Consider the following 24,754-nt stretch of genomic DNA (forward strand, 5'->3'; position numbering starts at 1 on the left):
ATTTTATTCAGTGATTTAATTTTACTAATAAAATAAATGTTTTTTTTTTTTTCATCAATAATTCAAATATATTTATTTAATAATAGGTGTTTTGGGACTTAATCTTAAGCTGAAAACTTCCTTGTCATGTAAAGCTTAATTGCGATTGGGTTTTGTTTTTGGTATTTTCTACACTTCAGTGATACGGCCACCCTGACAGTCAGCTGTTAGTTTTGTTTAAGGGAACGTCAATTAAGCAATACATTTGTAGAGCGACTAGAACACAAAAATTACACACACTTGAGAAAATCCGAGGCGTTCGCGCGCTGATAAGCAAAACAAAAACTAAGTAGCTGCTTCGAGACTGTCGAAATAAAAATATTAAACGTACTCACAACTCGGCACAAACAACATTAGGCGCTCGAACAGTGCACGTCGCCTCCGTTTCTGTGTATAGTAATCAATGTGCTTTTAGTTCGGTATTTTCAGTGTATATTAAAAATCTGCATATATAGATATATATATATGTATTATTCGTGATTCTTGTTTAGGACCATCTAGTCGAAAAGGAAAATTCTATAAATAAATAATTCAAAATGTGTGACAAATTAGTAAACGGTACTTACAACGTCAATGGCAACGACGATGCCAGCGATAAAAAATGCAACGGTACCAAAAAGGAAATACGCGTATGGTGCGATGGCTGGTGAGTCAGTTTGTTGATGTTCATACATACATAAATTACATACAAGTAGACTCACATACATTTAAATTGTATATACGTATTAGGTGTATTTATAATACCTTACAATTATTCATATTATCTGTTATAACGGCATGAACATTTCAATTGCGTCAGTCTTATCGATACGATAGTTTGTAAATATAGACCGTCCAAAGAAAGATTAGCCATTCATTTGAATTAATTTAGGTTCAAGGTCAGAGCAAAAAGCGAAACCCGTGTTACCTATCAAGTTATTCAATATATTTATACAATCGCAATGTAGTGTTGGAAATGGTCATAGTAATTGGCAATAATTTATCTAATTCTATAGCATTCGTTGCGTTAGATTATGATTATTATATTTTCTACGCAGCCCGTTTGACCGGTTTATGCGCCTGATCGGGCCAGACAAATAACAATTCTTTGTGATATGCAGCATACAAGGACTTATTACCCACATACAGATGTTCATGAACATGTGTGTATATGCAAATGACAATCAAAAGAGACTTCCGCAATTGTTCTTTTCTGACTCTTTCACGTCCTCTCTCTTTCTTCAGAATAGATGCACACGCCCAAGCAAGAAGCATCGCGTGATTCTCTGTATGTACACAATGCTGCGTACAGCTTTGACAACAGCATAGCGTCAGTTCTTCGCACTCGCATCATTATCTTATTGTTCTGTGTTTACTTATTGCACGTTTTTGGGACTGGACATGGTTTACGTGGCCTGACGTTGACTGTGGGCCGGTCGGCGTCTGCCCAAACATCACGTGATATTTTTTACGCGCATGCTCTACGCTCGCCAGCTTGGGCGGCCTACTTTTGGTTTACCGGACGCGCGCCATTGACCCAACTCGTACAGCGACGACGTCATAGTCGGCGCTTTTTTAATTTTCAATACATACATACATATGTGTCCATACATATTTATGAGCCAGTGTAACATACACTTGTGTGAAATATATAAAAATGGTGTTCGTAATCTGTAAATAAATGCAGAATGATAAATAAATATTATGTATACGTTGTATAGATATACATTTATTTGAATAGACAATCTAACTGTCTCGTTGGGTATATATATTTATTTATTTTTTACTCTATATTTCACACTGTATACTATTTTTAACATGTACACCCTAAAATCGGAAAATCAGGGTATAACCTTTTTTCAACGACTAACGGTCGGAAGGAAGCGCGACGAGCTGACACGAATCAGCCCTGTTTGTATAAACCTATAACAGCTAGCTCCCGTTTTAATGTGTTTTGATTTAATGTTCGTGAACTTGTTATATTTTGTATACCAGATTCAAATTTTACTTCAAATAGAAGCAATTTGATTCGCGTCGCCCAAAAGATAGTTCAAATTCTGGCGAGGTCGGTTTTTATTTTATATACTTGCTACTACTTTATTATGAAGTTTTAAGTTGGAATGGTACGGGGAACATCTTCTGTATGTTTGTAATTTGTGTATAGGTGTTGTGTGCTATATATAGATACAAGCTGTGAAGTATATTTAAAAACAGATGGTTTGGGTTCAAGGTAATTGCTAGTCGGACTCCACCAACTAGAGTTTTCTTACTTGTTTTTAAATAGCTCTCTAAATTCATGAGCTTAATATACTATATATATTACAACCCTGAACCCCAACCATCTGTTTTTAAATATACTCCCTAGTTTGTATGTATCTATGCATAGCGACACAAAATATAGGAACAAAAATATAAAATTTTATAAAATATAATTAAATAACTGATGAACTAAAACGGGTGTAATTATCGATTAGATCTGCGCGTCTTCATCTATATGTGATCTAGGCCTTGTTCTGCCGCTTATATACATTTTAATACTACCAATTTGCCCTGATTTCCCATTTTCAATTGGTTCAGAATACATAATTTGAAGATATTCACTATTTTGCGCAGCTCACGGATGAATAAATTGTTTATTGCATTAATAAATCTGTTATATGGCAGATCGTCCAAATTATAGGATATCTTCTAGTGCAGCAGTGCAACTTGCATATTTTATGTGTTTGCTTTGCGTAATTGATTTGACATTTTGCATTGTAGTCAAGGTCAGCAGTTGAAGCAGGGCCTTGCAAATCTTCAGAGAGGCTTTCGCAAAAAGCCAGACAGACTGACAAACATACAAACCTTAACTGGATATATAAGCATTTATATATATATTTATTTTGGAAAAGCAAGTTTAGAGCAAAGACTAACAAATTACACAGACGAAGCGACTAATTTAAATATTATTTTTTAAATGCAGAGAAAATTGATTCACTGGCTAAATTTTATTTTTACATTTTTTTTTAAGAGAATATATTTTTTAAGAGTATATTTTAAAGTGTGTTCCTGAACAGAATTCAGTGCAGTTTGCTCTACAGAATAAGTGTGTAATTTGTTATCGAACTTATGATATGAAATATCACACCTGTATGAACGACATGATAAGCAGAGCCGGCTATAAATACAATACAACTTTATCAAACATCTATCTATACAGATACTTTCCTATTCATGCAATATGAGGTGTTCGAGCTAGCGATAGAAAGGTATTTTCCTGATAGTACATACAGCAAAAGATTATATGTACCCAATATTCTAACTATAATGGCTGACTCACTGAAAAATGAATTTCTACTATACATTTTTATCAGCTTTTTAATACGAATTAAATAGGCCAGTTTTGTGAGCACGTTTCAAACAGCATAAAAAAGCATACTCAAATAAAAATCGCTTTCCGGGTACATTTATTGATTAGTGCCACAAGAGCAGAAGCAGCAGCAGCGCCATGATCAAGGGTCAATGGGCATTTCTTGTGGGGATGGCTATGCGCTGATCGGAGATAAGAAGAAGCTACCGTAGCAAATCATGCGAATTCCATTCAGCACCAGCTGTGCCCCAACCGCGGGCTATAAATAAGTAAAACATATATATACATTTATTCGTAAGTCTTGTTAAACATGACCCTGTAATCTTTAGAAATGAAGCAGTTTCCAATCGATGGGAAAGATCATTGACGCAAGCGTTAGGATGCATTCTGGATTGCTCAAAAATTTGTTTTTATTGATGTCATGTCAATGAACTTGGGGCGTTCAAAACAAATGTAAACCCCTTGGGGCAGTCGTTGTGCTGTTGCGCCGTGCTGCCTTAGCGTTCATATATTTATTTATATATACGTCTGTATATGTAAGCTGTGTGGCTGTGTCGCTATTTCTGTGATTCGGTTATCGCGGGAGCGCAAATTCTACTCTGGATCGCGTGATATTTTCTTAATCAGCAGCAGTCAGCGTAATTCAATTGATTAAAGCCCCAGTACGTACCCTGTGGTATAGTTGATCTTACACACATGTGTATTATATACGTGGCTATATATATATATTTCCATTCGACACAGATTTCTTTGGTGTCTCCGGGAGCAAAGGTTTTTCGGGTTGGTTCTCATTGTCATTTTAATGAATGATGATTGGACCACACTCTGCTCTGCCTACCCAAATACAGTTTGTTGTTAGGTCCGTCTCCCAAACATTATCAGTTCAATTGCTTCTTATGTTGATTGAATGACGTAGCTCAGACCGAAAACCCAGATTACTGGATTGTCTAGGATTGCCTTGATTATGCTTTAGCTCTCTGTATTTAATTTGTGTTACCTTGCGTTATATAATGACAGTACGCTAGTTAGTAATATGACTCGTGGCCCAATCAGTCTGGCGATTCGATAAAGGTGACGTTGTGGCTTGCTATCATGATTGCTTTACCTGGCAATTACCTGGAATTCGATTGATTGCTCGTCTTTGTCGTGAGTGAGTGACTTATCAGTGTATATATATATATTATACTTTTTGGCTTAAGTTGATTTTGTTGTATAAACAATTATTTATTTGCAATTAGCTGGCCCGGCGCTTTGATATCATGTTAAGTTATCTACAATAGCTTCAGCATATATTCTAAAATAAGAAACAACAAATGGAATTTGCTGTTTTGGTTTTGTCAAGCATTGAGAATGTTTATCAGGCAACTTACATCCGCCCACAATAATATACTATTATTATAACACTATTGGGGGTTCCTTAGCCATTTGGGTAACAATAAAATACCAACAATAGTTACGAAAATACATTTCGTAAGCTCCCACAATTGGGCAAAATTGGAAAATGTGTAATTAAAGCGGCTTGGCACGTACAAAACAATTGGCAAGAGCTTGTCACGTGTTGACTAGAATTGCGATTGCATTCCTGCATTCCATATACTATATATATTATATATGTGTGCGTTTATGTATGACAAATCATGCCTCATAAAAATATCTCTCGCTCTTGTGGCGATTCACAACGGATGATCGTGTCCAAAGTGCGGCGGGGCGTTCAACAAAGAAAGAAAAGTGGAGCACTTGCAGCAAGTGGCGTCCGTCTTTGGGGCCAGACATTGACTTATTCGCACTTTGAGCGAGTTATGCCTCTGGCTGTATTTGCTTTATTCAAGTGTGCTTACATATTCATTGGCTCTAAGCACATTCATTGCTTATTTAAATGTCTGTGATTAATGTCTCAATAGTTAATTGAATAAGTTGGTTGGCTTATTGCCCAGCAGCGGAAAATTCTGATTTGGCTTTTTTGTTTGCCTTGTCATTTTTTCTATTTATGTCAAAAGTCACACGGGCGTGATTTTCTCCGTTTTGTCAGCAACTTTTTCATTAATTGTCGATGGGAAGGTATATGAACCCGGCTATGAATGGAAAACTTTGGCATCCACGTGTTAATTCAGTTGCTATAATCGGCGTCAGGGTTATCTGCTTCATTTAGCTAATGTTACAAATGAATCAGACGTCAGGGATCGCATCATATACGATTACAACAAGGTCGTTTCAGTTCATTAGAAACTTGAGCTCAATCAACTCAAAGCAATATTGGCGAGAGTATTCCCATAGCTACTAGCTATAAGGCTAACTAATTGAAAGATCAATGAATAGACTTTTACTTTTGTCGTCGTCTCCAGATTTGGCACTTAATTATTTTAACAATTGCAGTTTCCCGCATGTGAGGTTTCTATTCCGCTTAAATTGATAAGGGAATATACATTGTTCTATTTGGAGCGGAAACAAGATACTAGAACCACATCTACAGCTACAGCTACAGCTACTACATGGTTAACTAATATTAATTTGAGTGCATTCTTTTTATTATTAACAGCTATGATATGGTCCACTTTGGGCATGCCAATTCACTGCGACAAGCCAAGGCACTTGGCGATAAAGTAATTGTCGGCATACACACCGATGAGGAGATCACCAAACACAAGGGACCGCCCGTGTTTACCGAGGAGGAGCGTGTCAAAATGGTGAAGGGCATTAAATGGGTCGACGAGGTGGTTCTTGGTGCGCCCTACGTGACAACTCTAGAAGTTCTCGATCAAAATGACTGTGATTTTTGTGTGCATGGCAGTAAGTTGCTTATCAATAGCGTATCTTCAATTTGTAATTAATGTTACGTTCGTTATAGATGACATCACAATGACTGCTGAGGGTGTCGACACCTATCATCTGGTCAAGTCGGCAAACCGCTACAGGTGAGTGGCCTACATTTTTATTTATCACAGGTGTTTTGTTTAATAACTAATCTTTCTCTTCTGTTCACAGGGAAGTCATGCGCACCGCTGGCGTTTCCACCACAGACCTCGTTGGTCGCATGTTATTGCTAACACGCAACCACTTCCGTCAAGGCTCCGCTGAATATGATATTGAGAAAGAAGGTAGCATCATATCTTTCTAATAGTGTTTAATTATTCAATTTTCAGTTGCGTTCTTTTTTGTGCATCCACCTCATCAGCCAGCTGTTACCCATAATATACTCACATACTTTTAACTAACCTGAACTAACAATCTTGCCCTGGGCACTCTCTATTTTTTTATGTCTTCTGTCTGGTACTTTCTATTGCAATTTACTTTTATTTCGCTGCATGTTGAACTAACAACACATTCAAAATCAGATCCAAGTATGAGGAGAGAAGCAAAGTTTCATATTTTTCCCCATACTTATATAATTAATACGAACCTACCTGGGCTACGCACGCTTTGCTTTTAGTTGGTTGAATAATTTCCCCGTTAGAATCTGTCTATTTAGTCCGTAGCATTCTCTTTGAACCTGTAACAGAAAAAACATTTGCTTTATTTTGCTCTCTACATCTTTACTATTTCTCTTCTTTTTATTTCTATGTGCGCACTGTTTACCACTAACCAAAACTCTCAAAAATCAAAAACTTATGAACTAAAATCTCAAAATCCCGTGCGTGTTGCCGCCCCGCGTTCAAACCAAAATGAATATCCTTAAATATATATGTATATATATATATATCAAACCTGCAATCAAATGAAATCGAAATGAAATATCAAATCAAAACCTAACTGTAATTTGCGCTCTATAATGTAATGCTCATATCTACAAAAAACGATCAATTTGAATAATAAACAGCAAAACTTTTAAAAATTCAACAACTGCAATCCCGTTTAGGTTCATCGAACATGGGTCAGGATTCGGCAGCCAAGAGTCCCTGGACAGGCTGCAGCCAGTTCTTGCCTACTACACAGAAGATAATCCAATTTAGCGATGGCAAATCCCCAAATCAGGGCGATAAGATTGTAATATTAGACAAATATTTATTTCTGTATTACATTGCTTTAATTATCGTTTTGTTCGCAGGTATACGTGGCCGGCGCATTTGATCTCTTCCACGTGGGTCATTTGGATTTTCTCGAAAAAGCTAGCAAATTGGGCGACTATTTGATCGTAGGCCTGCACACAGATCCCGTTGTCAACTCGTATAAGGGCAGTAACTATCCAATAATGAATCTGCATGAGCGTGTGCTTAGCGTTTTGGCCTGCAAAGTAAGGAATGCTAAAAGGTGTAGCCTCATATCCCACAGATACTAACCTCTCATCCCTTCTCTGCTTTGTAGTTTGTCAACGAGGTTGTCATTGGCGCACCCTACTGTGTTACTGAGGAGCTGTTGGATCACTTCAAGATAGACATTGTTTGCCATGGGCGCACGCCGATCGCTCTTGAGGATGGAAAATTAGATCCATATGCTGTGCCTAAGACGCGAGCCATCTTTGAGCTGCTCGACTCTGGCAACGACATGACCACGGAGCGCATTGTGGAGCGCATAATCCTGCATCGGTTGGAGTACGAGCGCAGAAACCAAGCCAAAGAAAAGAAAGAAATCGAAGCGTTCGAAGCGTTGCAGCGACAAAAGCAAACGCACAAGGCGGGCTAGAACCCGGTTTTAATACAATAGACAATGTTCTTTTTAGCTACCATCTTTCTCGTTAAGTACGTTTCGTTTTATCGTGTCGATTCTTTTGCATTTCGTTTTGTTTTTGTGTTAGGCAATTGCAATTGCGATAGGTGCGGGCCGAACGTTGCATGCCCCACAACACACATACATACACACCCAGAGAGTTGTATACAACCTTCATGTATACATGTATAATACCATATGTAATAGCTTATCAAATCTAAATTGTACGTATGTAGGCTCAAAATTTGTAAATTCTTTTACTATTTTTTTAAGTGTAACGAGTGCGAACTCAACAAAATTGTACGAAATATATTTAAGTAAGATCTATAACAAATGCTAGTATATTGTTTATTCACCAACTATATACTCAATTGAAGATGTTAGCTGCGCTTTTCGAACCAGCTTGCAGCTTTTCTCGAGCGTAATCTCTAAAATTGTGTTTGCTGCATAAATTCCTTAGTTCAAATCTATGTTATCATTATGTTTGCATGTTTAGTTTGTTAAACAATATATAATTAATCTATTGCCAAAATGTTGTTTTATTAATTCCTTTGCTCGCCCATCACATGCAGTTCCACATTGAGTACCTGCTGATCCTCACTTTGTGGCATCTGCAGTAAATCCTGACAGCTAATGACGACGACGTTGCAGTCAGTTTTAATGAAGTCACGACAAGGCGTTGCCTTTACGCCAGAAGTCGGCAGTAGACGCGATTGCAGACGCTTGGAATAGTAACGTGTCGACCTTGCGGGTTGTACCACACAGCGCAACGATACAGTCACACCTTGCATCGGTGTCACTACCCAAATGGCAATCACATCATCCATTTGCTTACGGTGCCAAAGTAATCCATGTCGCGTGCGACAGGCAAAAAGCAGTAGAACCCCATGCTGAGAGTACTTGCGATATTCCTTTGGCAATAGAGTATTGCGTTGACATTTGAGCGGATTCAGACCTAAACGCTGATATCCATAGACACCCAGCAGGGTATTGACATCGTAATCGAGACAACTTACTTTGCAAGAGGCACGCAAAGTTTGCTTTTCAACAGGAAATGGCACATCCACAAAGGGGACACCTAATCGGCGTATATGCACATTTAGGTAATGCGACAACCAACCATTCGGATCTAATGTACTGGAGCACCCGTGACATGGACATGAAATCATTTTTAAGCGCGCCCATTGCGAATTTTGATCCGGAATTACAAAGAGCGGAGGATGGCGTTCTCGATCTGTAATGGAGTCATACCTACTTAACTGCACCATATTAAAATCTTCCGAGGCAACAGAAACCGGTAGCCGATAGTTCGAGAAATGTTTGGTGAATAGTGTATGCTGGGTGTTCTCCAAACGTTTGAGGTGTTTCTCTTTCTGACGCTGCCGTCGTGTACTTTTGCTGGATCCTGCCAAAGAATCAGCATCCAAGCTCATTGGATTTCCTTTGGACGAGCTGGGAGGTGGCATTGTTAAGCATTAAATAATTACATTAATTTAGAAATAAGAAAACACAAATGAAACAAATATTTTACATTTTCGGTTGAAATACAAATTTGAACAATGATTACAATTCAAAAAGCAACCACTTTACGCGGGAAAAATTGAACGCTGAACTACAGCTGACCGTGTTACCGTTTTACCATTTTACAACACTGTGCTGAAGCAGCCGTCTTGCGTCACCATTGTTGACTTCGTTTTGCAACACTGCATTTATTTTAATTTTGAGTTCTTATAATTCTCAACCAGTTCTACCACTACGCTGGTGTAGTGTTGTGAGTTTACCGTTGTACAGTTATCGCTTCTCGGCCTTATGGCTAAGATCAAAGTGTAGTATCTGTTCTTATCAGCTTAACATCTGATAGTTTCTCCATTGGAGAACAACAAATGTTAAACTGATTTTTGGAAATAGACGGAGTGCTAGGGGCTTGCTCCACCTCTGTCGCGGGTTGGCCCGGTATTGCAGTACCGCCGGGATTTCGGCCCAACTAAGTAATAAATATGAAAGGAGCGAATTCAATCTACTGTCATTATTAAAATGGACTTGACTCGTTTAGGTGGCCAGTCCATTTTGTTTGATGGACGACGTCTAAGTTAAGTTGACATGAAATATGTGAGCCATCAGAAGATCCGTAAATAATTTTTTTGGACTTGATGTATTTTTTCTGTTTGTGTGGGGCCCGTCTCGTGACGTTTTAAAGCGAATTTGTAATGCGACTAATTTTACTTTTAATGTTTAAGTGAAACACCGGCTCTTGATTTAGTCGTATGTTTATTATTCGTAAATACACCTATTATTAATACAGTTTCTTTCTTTTGAATGTTTTTTGCTTTTTCGTTTTTGGTACATTTTAATGATACAGTTACGAAGTTATTCGGGCACGCACTTTTCAAGAACGCTCCAATAATGCTGGCGATTTCACATATTTTAATGATTATTCGATAACATAAACATTAAATAGGCTTGAGTTGAAGAATTTTTCAGCAATTACGATACGTCGATAAACACCTTTAGCCGTGTGAATTTGAGTTTTGTATTTATTCAAGTGAACTACTACGGAACAATTAGATGCCGGCTGTGCTTTGTTGTTGCTGCTGCTGCTGCTTCTGTTACTTTTCAGACTAACTACTAAATAATACTAAACTGGATGTGTAAAAATAGCTGAGCTACGCTTACACGTTTATAAACATTAACCGCACGCAACAAAGCTATGTTTGGAGAGCACTACGTTCAACTTTCAAAGAGAAAATAGAATTGGTAACACATTAAGTGTGACTCGTAGGGCATAATGAAAGTGTTTAAATAAGATTCGTAAGACTGCTATTCGACTCTAGGCAAGCGCGGACCACTTGCTGGTGCGATGCTTTTTACACAACCACGGCGCCAGCCTCGGATCGGCTAACCGGCAAGTCAGGGCAATTCTTCCAAGTATCTGAAAGTGGATCGTAACATTCAACAGCGCTGATTGTGACTTGAGCACGATAGAAGTTCACTTCGCAAGGCTGTTAAAAAGCAAGGAATATATACTCAGTTCCAATAACAATTAGAGTATGTGTCTTATTAACTCACCTGATCACCACCAGCCACATAGAGTAAACCATCGGCAGCGGCCACGGCGGGTATTGCGCGTGGAACGTTCAGAGCGCACACCGTCGACCACTTATCATCATCGAAGTTGTAGCGCTCCACTGAGCTAAGTATGTCCTGGCTAATGCTGCTCCCACCCACCACATACAAGTAGCGATCGAGCACAGCAACGCCCATTTGACAGCGTGCCGTTTGCATTCGTGCCAGTTGTGTCCATTCCTTTGTCACGGGATTGTAACTGGCAACCAAAAACAAATCTATCAGTTACATATACTTAATTGGATATATTTGGCTGAGGTTTACCTTATTAAATCTGGCAGATGCCTAGTGGTCGTGGTGCAGCCTCCCACTATATAGATCAGGCCTTCGAAACTAACGACGCCCATGCTGAACCGTGGCTGCGGCATGCTGCCAATCAATTTCCAGATGTCTTTCTCTGGATCATAGCACTCCATTGTGCCTCCAATGTCGTCACCAATCCAACCGCCCACTGCAAACAAATTGCCACCCATTGTGCACAATCCGAATTCACAGCGGGGCACTATCATCGGTGCTATTGGCTGCCATATATCGTTTTGAGGATCGTATACCTCGCCGTTGGCCAGAATTTGCGATCCACGTTCACCGCCCACCACATAAATCTTGCCATTCAATGCTGACACGCCAGGCAGAATGCGGCCCACCTCCATGGGTGCCGTCTCAGTCCATTCTCGGCGGAAAATGTCGAACTTGGCCACCGTCTCGAAAGTACAATCTGCCGAGTTCCAAGTGCGTGGCGTGTCCCGATGTGAACCTCCAATTATGTAGATATTTTTCTTTGCCAGCTGCCGTGGACACACGCGCAGTGGTACCAATTGGCCGCGTTTCGAAGCAATATCTCGGCAAATGGAGCGTAACGCGATTTTTACAGACATGTCGCGACAATCATCCTTCAAAGCCTTATCTATTACCTTCACGGGCACTAAGGCCATGCGGACATGCGACAGTATGTCGAAGACATAGCAACGACGCTGCGTAACATCATGTTTAATCCAACGAAGCGCCGCCTGGAACACTTGCGATTCAGAGTCCACGCGCAACAACTCCGAGTTAAGCAGCTGCGATAACAAAGTCTGCGGTGTTTCCAGAAACTCATCCTCTAGCGTTATCTGAGATCGACGAATGCAAAAAACACCATTTATTGTTAAAAAATATATATAAATTGAACTGCCTACATTCAAGTACGTTTCCCGACAAACCACCTATTAAAATAATCAAATATACGTAAAAGCTGAAGAACCGTTTACACAAGATATCAAATTCAGAAATATAAATGTTTTATGCCCATCGGCAAACTGCATAAACACTCCAAAGTACTACATTTTCAACTATTTTCATATTTATTAATTAATTGGGCCGAAATCCCGGCGGTACTGCAATACCGGGCCAACCCGTGACAGAGGTGGAGCAAGCCCCTAGCACTCCGTCTATTTCCAAAAATCAGTTTAACATTTGTTGTTCTCCAATGGAGAAACTATCAGATGTTAAGCTGATAAGAACAGATACTACACTTTGATCTTAGCCATAAGGCCGAGAAGCGATAACTATACAACGGTAAACTCACAACACTACACCAGCGTAGTGGTAGAACTGGTTGAGAATTTTATAAAACGTAGTTGGGTAACAGATCCTGCACATATTTTTGTAGCCTATCTCAAAGGGTTTTTTTTAAAGCATTAATGACAAAATTCTCAAACGATTCAAACGAGCACTGAAGCTACTACAGGGTAGTTCGTGTTGGAAAACTACTCTGGCTTCTCTTCATTTGTCGAATAAATCTTTCGCCTTTTACTAAAGATTTCCGTGGAGAGGAGCACCCTAATGAGTCTAACAGAATTTTTGGTTGTGCCTGGTTGAGTTATCTTCCGGGCCATAATTAATGCATTCAAATTAAGTGGAATATTGATTAGATTTCTGCTAAGTGGGACGTTTCATGGTCTATTGACTGTGTGGGGTGCTGGGCTCATGACTTGGTGTGGACATGGTTTTTAAATAATTCAGTAAAAATGCATTTTTATTTACCGCTGGAAAGTTGGCCTGCACAAAATTCATTGCACTCTTTGCGAGGGATTCGCAATTGTGCGCTTCCGCAAACCGCAATATACCCAGCGCATTGGTGGCATGCAGCTCGCGACAAAGAAATTCACAACAGCCGTCGACAACTTCGTTCAGTTGAAGCATATCCGCGGCGGCGAGCAATTCCTGCACATTTGACTTGGAGAAAAAGATATCATCGATAATATTTGTATTTATTTATAGATTTTAAATGCTTACCTGTGTAATTTCACAGCGCCCTGTGTAGATAAAGTCCAAGAGTATGTGTAGTATGTCGCCATCGATTGTATGTAACACCACTGATTTCTGTTTGACTTCGTTCAGGCCCAATTCGGGCCTGAACATGGCCTCGAAGTAGGCGCTGGCAGCGCTCAGCACTGCGCGATGTGCATTGAACGTGGACTCGCCTGCAACAATTTCGACGTCGCAGAAGCGTGATTGCTCCCGCAATTGGTTTAGATTGGACAGCACCTTAAATGGGTACTGGGCGTTGCAATATGAGGGTAGATTTGTGCGTTGGGTGTTAGCTGCAGCCGTAGCAGATGCTGCAGCAGGCTGGTTGAAGTAATCGTTATCGTTATCGGTGGTGTTGTCATTGCCGTTGTGACAATTTGCATTTGCATTGAATTCATGGTGCAAGGAGTAGCTTTTCAGTGGTGGCATTTCGTTACACTCTTGCTACGACTTATACTGACTCTATATAAATGCACTCTGGCAGCCTTTTCACATCCAATTTATTATTTAATTAAACTTAATTGCTATTGCTGCACTTTACACCACTACGAACACAAGTGTTTTCATTAATCAAGCACACAACACATCACACACACACACACACAGGCACTCACATTCACACTTGCACACACAACTGAAAATAGCTATGCATGTAACTTGCACATATTTGTTGCACAGAATATTATTACTTTTCTTGATTATGGTGTGAACACTCTCAAGTACTTCGCAAGTACTTTTTATTGCACTGATATGGCTAAATATAATAACTAAATAATTGTTTCGCGACTGAACAAGCCCATCAGAATAAGAAATAAATAAGCTTTTACTCAACACTGGTAATATCAAACACAACTGTGGGCACCCATCAATTTTAATACTTGCTGAAATTTTAATAACGGGTGTGAATATATTTTAAATCGGTAGACACTATAGCCGGGCAATATTGATTTATATATTTGATTAAAATAAATAGTTCTAATATAAATTGAAATTAAGGCTGTCAAATAATTTAAATATTTGCAAAACTGGCTATACCGAATAGCTGTTGATTAACATTTGAAACGACTATGTACTCACTTACAAGCTCTCACTGCTATGCAACATATCAGCAAGCAGGTCTTGGGCTAAACAGTTATTTAACCAAAAATAGAATTATTATTATTTGTTTAAAATAATCATGCTTCGGAAATTGTTGAGAGTGCGCTGTGAGTATCTAGTGCGTCGATGGGCTAGCACAGATCCGCTGAGTTTTCATAATGAGAAGCTGCAAACATATTTGGAATCACTGCGTCAAGAATATTATGCGCTGCGCGTTAATGCAGCCGGCAACAGCAACCTCTATGCACGTCTGTCACGTCTGGATCCTGTTGTCAATAGCCTCGAAAAGCATAGAGCCATGCAGCGCAATATAACATCAGAGAAAGACTTGGCAGCTGAGAAGGACGAGGATATGCGAGCGCTAATGGAAGAGGAAAATAGTGTTTACGCAGATCTGTTGCGCAAACAGGAGGAGGCAATGCTGCACGAGCTGCTCGCACTGTCTGACGATGAAGATTATCCGGCGCTGATATTTGAGGTGAACGCTGGTGCCGGCGGGCAGGAGGCCATGCTGTTTGCTCAGGAACTATATGACATGTACACCAGCTACTTCGAGCACATGGGCTGGGAGTATGAAGAGTTTGACCGTGAGACCACCGACATTGGTGGACTGCGTCATGCTAATCTACAAGTTAATGACCCGGAGGCGTACAATTGGCTGCGCTTCGAGGCGGGCGTTCATAGAGTGCAACGTGTGCCGGCTACTGAGAAATCCGGACGTATTCACACCAGTACTGCCTCTATAACTGTAATTCCAAGGCCTGCCGATGTGCAGGTGCAAATTGCAGAGCGGGATTTGAAGATTGAAACGAAACGTGCCAGCGGCGCCGGTGGCCAGCATGTGAACACCACAGATTCGGCTGTTCGTGTTGTACATATACCTTCGGGATTGGCTGTTGAATCGCAGTCGGAGCGTTCACAGCTTAAGAATCGCGAACTAGCCATTAAGCGACTGCAAGCGAAACTCATACAACAGCAGCTAGAGAGTACCGAGGCGAGTAAAAAGGCCACCCGTAAGGCACAACAGGGTAATCTAAATCGAAACGAAAAGATTCGCACGTATAATTTTGTTCAAGATCGTGTGACGGATCATCGAGTACAGCAGGGTGGTACGCTTCACAATTTAAGCGGATTTCTAGAGGGCGGGCAGCAATTGAGTGGATTAATTGAACGCCTGCAGTTGGAACACCGCAGACAGACACTTGTGGATTTACTCCAAACGTGGAAGCCGCCGGCCCAGGAGGCGGCAGATAAAAACTAAATATTTGTTAACTAAATTATAAGAGTTAATAAAAATTGTTTTATTTTAACAAACACGCGCCCAGTCAGCTGCGCTACCAATGTGGATGAGATGCTCCTTAACAGCTGACTCCAGTATATCACGTATTTCACGACAGCCGGCCATTGCGGTTTCTATGACCGTCTCCAGTTGATCTATGTGAAAACGTTCGCTCATCTCCATAAATGCAATCTTTTCGGCAGTGGGGAGTGCTGCTATGGTCAGCTTTGGACCGCCGGACACTTCCTCTATGTGTGAGATGTCAGTGAGTGGAATGTTTGCTTTGCTTAAGGATGCTGTGCAGGCAACAACAAATTCGTTTAGACATATTCCTGCATCGATAAGCGCCAGAGTGGCAGCGTTAAGGGAAACAGCATAATTAGCACCATCCGCCTGTAGTACTTCCACATAAATGTCGATCTGAGAGCGTGGGTACAACTCGGATTTGATGGCTGCACTCAGAGCTTGCTGCAAGTACATTTTAAACTCCTGTGATTTTCGGTCGCCTCGTGGACGATTTTTACGCTCCGACGTGGAGAATGTAGCCTGACTGTATTGACAATTTATGACCAGATCATTGCCTTCTGTTTTTTTGCCCTTTGCTTGATGTGGTCCGTACACCGCAGCTAGAACTTTTGTATTGCCCTGTTCCATGTAGGCACTGCCATCGGGCTGCTCGAATACACCCAGTTTACATTTGATGCGGCGTAGCTCGTGGGGCCGACGGCCATCCAGACGCAATCCCTGCTCACTAAGTAGCTCCATACGCCCAGACATGTTGCAATACAAACAAAATGTATATAATATTAATTTCAAGCCGCACGTGTATCGGCGTTGTTTATACTATTTCAATTATCTGTCGTTCTTTAGAATCAGCTGTTTAATAAAATGCTTATCGAAGCTTGCATTTTAAAGTCATCGATATATCGACAGGGATGCAGCATAGCCTTTTGTGGTGTGACTACGTTTGAAGCAGATTATGTATTACAAAATACCTGAAATTACTTTATTAAAATAATTCGAAAACCTTTCTTTCCTCAAGGTCTTACAAAATTGACAAATCTTTAACTTGGTCAAAACAAAATGAACTCAATTGAATGACGTTAGTCGATCCAGTTCAGATTAGGGAATCGTTCAATTGAACTGGTTCCAAACAATTGAATACAACTCTACTGCACTGCATATATGTGAAAAATAAAAATAAAGTTATAGAATAAGTATTGAAAAAGAGCGTTTCTCTTCAAAAGCCATGTCAAAGTCAAGTGCAGGTGAGTACGAAAGTAAAATTTATCCGAAAAATACTTATACAACTATATTACAGCACGATGGGTGAAGTTTTTCAATGCCGGGGGAATTCCATCCCCAGCAGCGGCCAGCTATGCTCACATATTTGTTGAGAATCGCATACAGGACGACATGCTTCTCGATTTGAATAAGGAATACTTGCGTGAGATGGGCATCACTCCCATGGGTGATATAATTGCAATACTGCGACATGCCAAACAAGTTAGCGACCAGCATGTACTCGACAAAGTCCTCATAACAGAGACGCCTTTGCCCAAACTCAAGCCCAAGGGCAAAAACATTGTTAGTGCATCTGCTGCATCGCCTAGCAACAAACTTATCTCAGCAACATCAGCTGCATGCACCAGTGCCAATAAAGGGTCGCCACCAACAAAACCAGCACGACGCGTGCTACCAGAGCATGAAGGCAAATATAAAGTTACTTTGCCATCGGGCACAACAGAACGGAGCAAGCAAATTCTGGCCAAGCGGGAGCAGTGTATGTTTCAATCATATATTATGTGCATACTGACAACCACACCTTCCTATATTAATTGCTTTAAATCTATTGCAGTATACTCAGATCGCGTTACTAGCACCAAAAAAACTGACGTTTTTGCGCGCTTAAACAAGAGCAAGTGCGATGATGATGCTCAGGAGGGCATCGTCTCCAGCAGCGCCGAAAGCAACGTGCGCGTGCACATCACTGGCGTTCATAAAATGTCTAGCGGCAAGGTGGCTGCTACCTCTAGCAATAACTCTGTCTTTGCACGCCTCGGCGGCAAGCAGTCCTTGGATGCAGTACAGCAGAATACAGGTCTAGCCAAGGAGATAAAATCGATTTTAAAGAACACCAAAGGCACCACCGGAGGCAGTAGCACCAAGCGTAACAGTTCAATAGTGAAGGCCAAGAATACAGCAACGCCATTGGCGCGACCACAACAGAAGGTAATGCTAGTCCACAAGGTGCCATTGAAATGTGGCGATGATAGCGAAGATGATAGCATGGATGATGATGATTTAGAGGCTGACAGTGATATAAGCAGTGAAGGGAGCGAAAGTGAACTGGATGTTGAAATGGCAGCACCTACTGAGAAAATTGTTAAATTCGCATCAACAGCGGAAGTGCGAGAAATTGCTCCACACACGCCATATAAGGCGCGTGGCAATAGCAACTTTGCGCGTAATATAAAGTCCCGTTTAGGCATGGGTAAGCCTTGCTGTTGTTAACTTTTTGAAGCATATGTATTAATTTCATTTCAAATTACAGTCTCCAAGCTGCATGCCACACGTAAAACGTACAATCTCAAAGCGTCTCCGCCAAAGAAACCTGGCGCGCGCCTCAGTCCTGTTAAAGGAAAAGCAATACGCATGCGCAGTGATGAATTGCTCACACGACAGGATACACTGCCGGTGCACAAGCGACTAGGCGCATCGGCAACCGCCACACAGCCCCCGCCACCGCACCGAAATCAGCAAAGGGATCAAAAGCTGCAGTATTTTGCTCCACGTCGAACTTCGAGCGTAAATGGCGGCAACAGGCAAAGAGTTCAATCGAATTCTGTTTTCGATCGCTTGGGATTTAATAATTCCCTTTAGGCTTTAAGTCAACCCTATTAATTTTTTAAGAGTTCTATTTAATTCAGTTTAAAAGTAATTTTTTGCAATCATCAAATATAAAGCACCTTAAAATTATTGGTATATTTTAACGTTTGTAAATTACTGCGTATACACTATCATAATGTGTTATTGATGGCAAATATCTTTAAATGTTATTAAATTATGAACTCTTAATTAATTGTATAAAATACATACAATACAATAGTGCATCTTAATATCTGCCCGCTGCTATTTAAGTTTCTCCTTCAGTAGTGAGATGTGAAGATTTGTTCTTCTGTAGTTTATTTTTGTGTACTTCAGTTTTGATAACAGATAAGCCAGATGTACTATTGATTGACTATTTATGTATATATGAAATGATAATTGATATACGCATATTAAATCTTTGTAGAATGTTTCTCTCTCCAAATATATCACTGAAAATAAAATGGAAACTCGGCAGTTGCCGTAATTGCCTAATCTATAGCAATATCATAGAAACTCTTCAGATAAAACCTAAAAACTATTTTTCATATCGTGCACCCAATTTAAAAACCAGATGATTTTTTTATATAATATACTAATTTATTTTATTTGGTTTTCTTTAAGCTATTAGTTTGATTAAATATTTTATGTACAATTACAAGCTCTACGTAGTTTTCATTATTTTCACTTTTCATATCATATACAATTTGTAAGGCACTTATATTTCTATATCACTGGTTGCTAGGCAAATCACCAAGTTGGGGGCCATCATAATGCCACCCCTAGAAGCAGCTATTCCCTCATTGCTGCAGCATGGAGTAGAGGGCATTGCGCAGGTCTGCGGGCCAGGTATTTGCATCCGGGTTGATGCTGAGCAGGTGACGCATTTGAAGCACGGCGCGTTGCTTTTGCAACATGAAGGCGAACGCTTGATGATTAATGATTGGCGTGGGCGTGGCTGTGGGCGTATATAATTGATGTGGCTGTATCTGCTGTTGATGTTGTTGCTGAGGTGGGGTTGTTGGCGGCGTTGGTGGCAGCTGGTATTGCGGTTTCTGTTGACATTGTCGCTGCTCAGACTCCTGACGACGTTTCCGTGGCGTATTATCGCTCAGTGCATATGGACGAAACAATGGTGGCGCTGTGGGTGCATCATCTTTGCTGCTGTCGCGTTTGCCGAATTTCTTGTGCTTGTAGCAGCCTGTGTTGAACTTCTTGTGCGTATAGTTGATATTCGACGTGTTTTCGTGTTGTGGATAATCCATTTGTGAGGGTGCCATAGCGAAGCTGAGTATTTGTGTGTTAGAATGTTAAGATGAGCTGTTGTTACTTTGGTAGTTGTCTGTTGACTGTGCTCCTTATGCTGCGCAAGAGCCGCTTTTATAGTAGACTGGACTACTGCTACCTGCCAGCACAGCAAAATTATCATTAAGGTGAGCTGCGTCTTGTTTATGGGAAAAACTTCGTTGACAAAAGGTCTGCATTGTCATAAAGAGAAAAGGATTTGTTCCAGAATATATATGAAATGGGGTTTGTTACCTGCTCTTGGCCAAGTCCTTTTTGTAATTAATTTTTCATTTGCCCAGCAGTGCTCGGCTCGCACCTACAGACATACGAGCACCTTCTTTACTCTCTGCTGGCTGCCTGCGCTTATTTCAATTTTCCTGGTATTTGCTTCAGGAAAATTTCAACAGAAGACGAACATTCAGACAGCGCCTGCGCCCAGACTACGGTATGTTCTTTGATGAGGTAGCAGATCCCGTTGCTATCGGCCGAGTCGGCTCAGCGCTTTCTGGATTCTTATCTCGCTTACCGCTAATCTGGCTCATTAAGTTCGACAGCATTCCAAGATCTCTGCGGCTCTACGACTTGCTGACAATGGCCAATTGAATGGAAATTTATTGGGAATTTCCCGAAATGTTGCATCGATTTTAATGTGCAAAGAATCTCATTTAATTTAGCTGCAAGGTTTTATAATTTATCTACATATGAAATAATCGAATGCGTAGATTGCATAGTTTTAACCCTTTTAGATTTAATTCTTAGATAATATTAAGGAGTTTTGTTGTAATTTGTTGTTATAATCTTAAAACCTTAAGCTACATTTTTTTATTATATTTTCTCTGAATTTTGAAGCTAATTATCCTTTAAAGAACCAAAATTTCACTTTTAGTTTTTAATTGTGATACAAAATATTTGACTTCTCAGAATCTTGTGTTTATATAATGCTGTTTATAAAAGCATATTAATGCATAATCTATCAGATGTGAGTTGATTTTCATCATAAATGGTTTTTATATTTATTTTAGAATTGTAATTATATTTACCTAATATAAAATAAAATTACTAAAACCCTCGGAAATGTAGCTAAATATCTAATTAAATTAAATATATCTAATTAGTAAAAGATATTGGGATATTATTCAGTATTCAGAGTATTCTAGCTTGATTTATATGATCTATATATATAAATATGTATAAGAGGTTTAACACGAACAAAATGTCCTAGAAAATTCTGGAAGGCAAATCATTTTCGAATGGGCTTCTACAAATTAAGAAGTTTACCTATCAAAAACTTTTTTTTATAATTTATGCAAATTAAAGCAATTTTGTATAAAAACTCTGTAAAATTTCTTTTGTGTTAAATGTGATTGTGGTACCCTTAAGGAGCATATTATGTACTAAATACAAAGGAAATAAAAAACTAAAAAATGAATCGTAAATCATACGACGATCTGTGAGAAAGAGCATGGAGTGCATCGATCATATAACAGGGCGATTCATTCACATTTTCCAATTACGGATTTCTTTTGGTTTTCCTTTCTAAGAAGTTTGCCCTGGAGATAGCATTTCCCGGTAGGTTTGTGTAAGTGTATTCCATCATGAACGAAGCGGAACAGTTACATAATCGCTGAAATATTGACGTCTGCACTACATTTGTCGCAGCAATTCTTTCCGGTTAACAGAAGGTGGAGTCACATCATTGTAATCAAACAATATAGCAATCTTTCAGTTTAATACTCTACAGTTGACGTCCAGGTTCATGGCTCAGCAATTGTTGAGGGCAGCACTCAAGCCCTCCTAAAAATAAATCCGTTTAGCAGTCGTACTGCAGTGACTACATAAATCAATGGACAAGGCTCTCACAACGAGCCATTGAATGAAAAATCCGACACAATTCTAAACGCACACACTTCGAAAAAGGAAAGCGACAACGACTACGATGTATATATGAGCATATATATATATGACTGGGTCTTTCGGGTAAGCCTGTAATGATACCCAACACCTTTGGGAAGAATAACATTTTCAGCTGGACAAGCTGAAGTCATAAATGCAATGCGGATCGGCCGGCGGTAACAATAAAACTTTTCAGGTGCCACAAAGAAAGCCGAACAATGCGCTTGCAGACATCGTGGCCATATGAGCGCCAGGATTATAGTGCCTGGCTGTGGCTCTGTCTCTGCTCACTCAACAGGTATTTCCAGTGAAAATCGCTGGCGATACAAATAGTCGAAAAAGGACAACTGGTTTATGACGCCCTTAACTAACGCAAGCAATGCCAGCAGCCATCAGCCGGCGGATTAGGCAAGCCTGTGTAGGACATACCTGCCCTTGGCACGACAACGGCAACAAGCTGGCAGCACAGGTAGCTGCACAGAAATGCTCGAGGGTTACATTGAAGGCGATTAGCTCGAAGCGCAGGCACACGTTGGGATGAATGAAGTTGATTGGGAAATACCTGCTGTAGGGACTGGTGGGAAATCTTCCGACGGATTGTCAAGCGCTTTGATATCCATTACCTAATGTTGCATAAAAGATTACGCCCAGCACAATGGCAGCACAGTCGACAGCCAGACAGCAAACAAGAACAACATCAACAGCATCTGCCAGCATGGATAACACCGCAATTGCCCCCAACTATGCGCACAAAAAGTTCTCTGCTTTAAAGCGCAAACGCAGTCAGGACGAGGAGACGGATGATGATGTGGTTTTCATTATGGAACTGCCCGCCAAGCGACGGTTCTTTCGCCCCTGGCTGGATGAGCCTCGAGCGGCCATAACCTCAACGACGGAGCAGCCACCGCGACGACCATCGCCCAATACAGTGGCCACCACCTACCATGCCAACATGGTGCGCTCCCATACGCCACGCCTGCGCAGTCCCAAGGCGCAACAGCGTCGCGATCGCAATACCTTAGCCTGTCTGCTGAGTCGTCGCGCCCGGCAAGCCAAGCAGCTGGCCATAGAGCAGCAGTACGAGCAATATCGTCAGCAGCACGAGGCCAACTTGGAGCAGCAAGTGCGATTGAGCCTCTACTATGTCAGATTCCTGCAGCAGACAATGGCCGCGACACAAGCTCCACTGCCCGACAGCCAAATAATGCAGAGCCTGCAGCACGTACAGCAAGGTTGGCCCCAACAGCAGGCAACAGCCACGAAGCGTTAGAAGGACCAACTTTATCTATATAGAATTAAGCTCTTATTGACTTTGTGATAACTTTTAAAGTTTTATTTATTTATTATTGTTGACCATCAATAAATCAAGTTTTTAAAGGAATATGTCTTTGATGAACTGTATTTAATAGATTTCTAAGAGGGAAGAAAAATATGACACTTGACTTGATCTATACTCCGTATTGAAACATTAATTAATAACTATTTCACACACGCTCAGCTTGCTGCGCAGCGGCTGCGTATGAGATATGTATATATGGGAACTCAATTGTTGAATGAAATATTCAACAGACTTTCTTAATTGATTTGGAGCGCGATAACCGTTTCCAGGTGTGTCTATGTGCCGCAGCACAAGTCTCAAGTATTTGTTGATTGCTGACTTGATGATGATGATGATATATCGAAGCTCAGAAATATATAAAGTCCCTTTATTCACGACAGGCAACTGCACAGTAAACACAAAGTTTCCTTTTGCGCTATTTAGGTAACGTTTAAAACTAAATTAAAATTTGATATATAATATAAAGGTATATATGCCTCTATATACATACACACCTACACTGTATGTATACAGGTATATATATATTTCAAATTACAAGTGTCTAGCTGTTGCGGTTTACAACAGACGGCCGTGGCTAGATGGACTTAGCTCTTTGTACTGATCAAAAATATATATACTTTTTGGGTCCCATGCCTCCTTCTGCCTATTACCTAAATGATTACCTATAAAAATCATTATAAACTGAATTCATTTATTTTAATTAATTTAGACTTTAGCTGAGTTTCTATGTAAACCGCTTAGAGGGAAAGGTGAATCGAAATAATAAAAATCACTCAAATATAGTCCTATTTTGAACATCTATTTAGTTTAGGACGACTTGCTTTAAATTTTATAATAAAATTATTTTTTGAGAATTTAAAAAGAAATATTTTTCAAGAGTTAAAGCTGCGCGTAAATGTACTTATCATTATATACTATATAATTTACTATATCATTTAATGTGTATTTCACATTTGACTGGCTATTAATTATAGCAACTTAACAGTCTTGAATGAAACAAGAGTATTTTACTCGGGAGTGTTGGACTGGCAGATGCCCTAAGTCCAGCGACACAATTTTTATAATAGCGATACAGACAATGATTCTATATATTATATTTATTATTTATGTTATCGTTAATCATCATAATCATAATTTCATTATCATAATTTCATTATCATAATTTTTACTCGTTCTCGCAGTATCAAGACAGACTTGCAGCCTCATCAGCTCTCTTTACTAGATATGTACTCAGCGAAGTCTCATTTTTACACAATACCAACAAGCTCAGTTTCAATAAGGTAATGTATTAACAGAATCTAGTTGCCCTTTTCGGTTATTAAATATCTAAGTGCTCTCCTACATCATACTTGATTCAATTATATCAATAAAGCCAATTGAACACAATGATAGTTTGACTGGATTAACAGAGGCGTTCGTTGTTAGACACTACAAAATGGAATGTTTTCAGATCTGCTTAGGAGCTTGGCGAATCGGCAAACAAACACATGTTGGACAACGTGCCTTTCGAATGATTCATTCTATTTTAAAGTATAGTATATATGTTTATATATTAACACTTGATCAGTGA

At 39.9% G+C, this 24,754-nt stretch overlaps 8 protein-coding genes and 3 non-coding genes across 15 annotated transcripts; 6 read left to right on the forward strand and 5 right to left on the reverse strand.

Annotated features, from left to right (window-relative positions):
• The first annotated feature begins 216 nt into the window (after window positions 1-216).
• On the forward strand, window positions 217-8,342 carry LOC111603909 (ethanolamine-phosphate cytidylyltransferase). 5 transcript variants are annotated; one of them, XM_023321730.2, is made up of 7 exons: window positions 221-685; window positions 5,904-6,154; window positions 6,213-6,279; window positions 6,350-6,462; window positions 7,221-7,348; window positions 7,410-7,595; window positions 7,667-8,161. In XM_023321730.2, exons 1-7 carry the CDS (start codon window positions 576-578, stop codon window positions 7,982-7,984), a joined length of 1,173 nt encoding a protein of 390 aa, XP_023177498.2. In that variant the 5' UTR covers window positions 221-575; the 3' UTR covers window positions 7,985-8,161. The 5 variants fall into 5 exon arrangements, with proteins under 5 accessions (XP_023177501.1, XP_023177498.2, XP_023177497.2 ...); XM_023321729.2 differs by having other exon boundaries at window positions 222-685; window positions 7,182-7,348; XM_023321733.2 differs by lacking the exon at window positions 7,667-8,161 and having other exon boundaries at window positions 217-685; window positions 7,241-7,348; window positions 7,410-7,491.
• On the reverse strand, window positions 8,085-9,572 carry LOC111603912. The gene has a single exon (XM_023321735.2). The coding sequence runs from the start codon at window positions 9,472-9,474 to the stop codon at window positions 8,551-8,553; it is 924 nt and encodes a 307-aa protein (XP_023177503.1). The 5' UTR covers window positions 9,475-9,572; the 3' UTR covers window positions 8,085-8,550.
• A 229-nt stretch (window positions 9,573-9,801) lies between these two features.
• LOC111604011 lies at window positions 9,802-9,997 on the forward strand. The gene has a single exon (XR_002751718.1). It is a non-coding gene; the product is annotated as a U2 spliceosomal RNA (small nuclear RNA).
• Window positions 9,998-10,293: 296 nt separating this feature from the next.
• LOC111603899 (actin-binding protein IPP) lies at window positions 10,294-14,289 on the reverse strand. Its single transcript, XM_023321716.2, has 5 exons — window positions 13,406-14,289; window positions 13,154-13,345; window positions 11,396-12,240; window positions 11,075-11,330; window positions 10,294-11,007 (listed from the first exon to the last, which is right to left on the reverse strand). The coding sequence occupies exons 1-5, from the start codon at window positions 13,847-13,849 to the stop codon at window positions 10,873-10,875; spliced, it is 1,872 nt and encodes a 623-aa protein (XP_023177484.2). The 5' UTR covers window positions 13,850-14,289; the 3' UTR covers window positions 10,294-10,872.
• LOC111604010 lies at window positions 12,478-12,673 on the reverse strand. Its single transcript, XR_002751717.1, has one exon. It is a non-coding gene; the product is annotated as a U2 spliceosomal RNA (small nuclear RNA).
• On the forward strand, window positions 12,877-12,993 carry LOC111604013. Its single transcript, XR_002751720.2, has one exon. It is a non-coding gene; the product is annotated as a U5 spliceosomal RNA (small nuclear RNA).
• Window positions 14,290-14,479: 190 nt separating the features above from the next.
• On the forward strand, window positions 14,480-15,814 carry LOC111603900 (peptide chain release factor 1-like, mitochondrial). The gene has a single exon (XM_023321717.2). It carries the CDS (start codon window positions 14,598-14,600, stop codon window positions 15,777-15,779), a length of 1,182 nt encoding a protein of 393 aa, XP_023177485.2. The 5' UTR covers window positions 14,480-14,597; the 3' UTR covers window positions 15,780-15,814.
• Window positions 15,792-16,668, reverse strand: LOC111603901 (exosome complex component RRP41). Its single transcript, XM_023321718.2, has one exon. The coding sequence runs from the start codon at window positions 16,572-16,574 to the stop codon at window positions 15,825-15,827; it is 750 nt and encodes a 249-aa protein (XP_023177486.1). The 5' UTR covers window positions 16,575-16,668; the 3' UTR covers window positions 15,792-15,824.
• A 254-nt stretch (window positions 16,669-16,922) lies between these two features.
• Window positions 16,923-18,779, forward strand: LOC111603913. The gene is made up of 4 exons (XM_023321736.2): window positions 16,923-17,065; window positions 17,119-17,580; window positions 17,656-18,291; window positions 18,352-18,779. The coding sequence occupies exons 1-4, from the start codon at window positions 17,047-17,049 to the stop codon at window positions 18,678-18,680; spliced, it is 1,446 nt and encodes a 481-aa protein (XP_023177504.1). The 5' UTR covers window positions 16,923-17,046; the 3' UTR covers window positions 18,681-18,779.
• Window positions 18,780-19,465: 686 nt separating this feature from the next.
• Window positions 19,466-19,945, reverse strand: LOC111603994. The gene has a single exon (XM_023321838.1). The coding sequence runs from the start codon at window positions 19,943-19,945 to the stop codon at window positions 19,466-19,468; it is 480 nt and encodes a 159-aa protein (XP_023177606.1).
• Window positions 19,946-22,500: 2,555 nt separating this feature from the next.
• Window positions 22,501-23,115, forward strand: LOC111603984. The gene has a single exon (XM_023321829.2). It carries the CDS (start codon window positions 22,501-22,503, stop codon window positions 23,113-23,115), a length of 615 nt encoding a protein of 204 aa, XP_023177597.1.
• Window positions 23,116-24,754: the final 1,639 nt, after the last annotated feature.

This window comes from Drosophila hydei, unplaced genomic scaffold, assembly GCF_003285905.1.
Source record: "Drosophila hydei strain 15085-1641.00,03,60 unplaced genomic scaffold, DhydRS2 tig00000149-arrow-pilon, whole genome shotgun sequence".
NCBI classification, from domain to species: Eukaryota; Metazoa; Arthropoda; class Insecta; order Diptera; family Drosophilidae; genus Drosophila; species Drosophila hydei.

Coding starts and splice junctions, on each gene's coding strand:
- LOC111603909 (XM_023321729.2), top strand. CDS start 576: ATGTGTGACAAATTAGTAAACGGTACTTACAACGTCAATGGCAACGAC. Junction 686..5,903: donor CGCGTATGGTGCGATGGCTG/GTGAGTCAGTTT, acceptor TATTATTAACAG/CTATGATATGGTCCACTTTG. Junction 7,349..7,409: donor CAAATCAGGGCGATAAGATT/GTAATATTAGAC, acceptor TTTTGTTCGCAG/GTATACGTGGCCGGCGCATT.
- LOC111603912 (XM_023321735.2), bottom strand. CDS start 9,474: ATGCCACCTCCCAGCTCGTCCAAAGGAAATCCAATGAGCTTGGATGCT.
- LOC111603899 (XM_023321716.2), bottom strand. CDS start 13,849: ATGCCACCACTGAAAAGCTACTCCTTGCACCATGAATTCAATGCAAAT. Junction 12,241..13,153: donor TGCAGGCCAACTTTCCAGCG/GTAAATAAAAAT, acceptor CGTCGATCTCAG/ATAACGCTAGAGGATGAGTT. Junction 11,331..11,395: donor CATCTGCCAGATTTAATAAG/GTAAACCTCAGC, acceptor TTTGGTTGCCAG/TTACAATCCCGTGACAAAGG.
- LOC111603900 (XM_023321717.2), top strand. CDS start 14,598: ATGCTTCGGAAATTGTTGAGAGTGCGCTGTGAGTATCTAGTGCGTCGA.
- LOC111603901 (XM_023321718.2), bottom strand. CDS start 16,574: ATGTCTGGGCGTATGGAGCTACTTAGTGAGCAGGGATTGCGTCTGGAT.
- LOC111603913 (XM_023321736.2), top strand. Junction 17,581..17,655: donor TCTGGCCAAGCGGGAGCAGT/GTATGTTTCAAT, acceptor AATCTATTGCAG/TATACTCAGATCGCGTTACT. Junction 18,292..18,351: donor AAAGTCCCGTTTAGGCATGG/GTAAGCCTTGCT, acceptor TTCAAATTACAG/TCTCCAAGCTGCATGCCACA.
- LOC111603994 (XM_023321838.1), bottom strand. CDS start 19,945: ATGGCACCCTCACAAATGGATTATCCACAACACGAAAACACGTCGAAT.
- LOC111603984 (XM_023321829.2), top strand. CDS start 22,501: ATGGCAGCACAGTCGACAGCCAGACAGCAAACAAGAACAACATCAACA.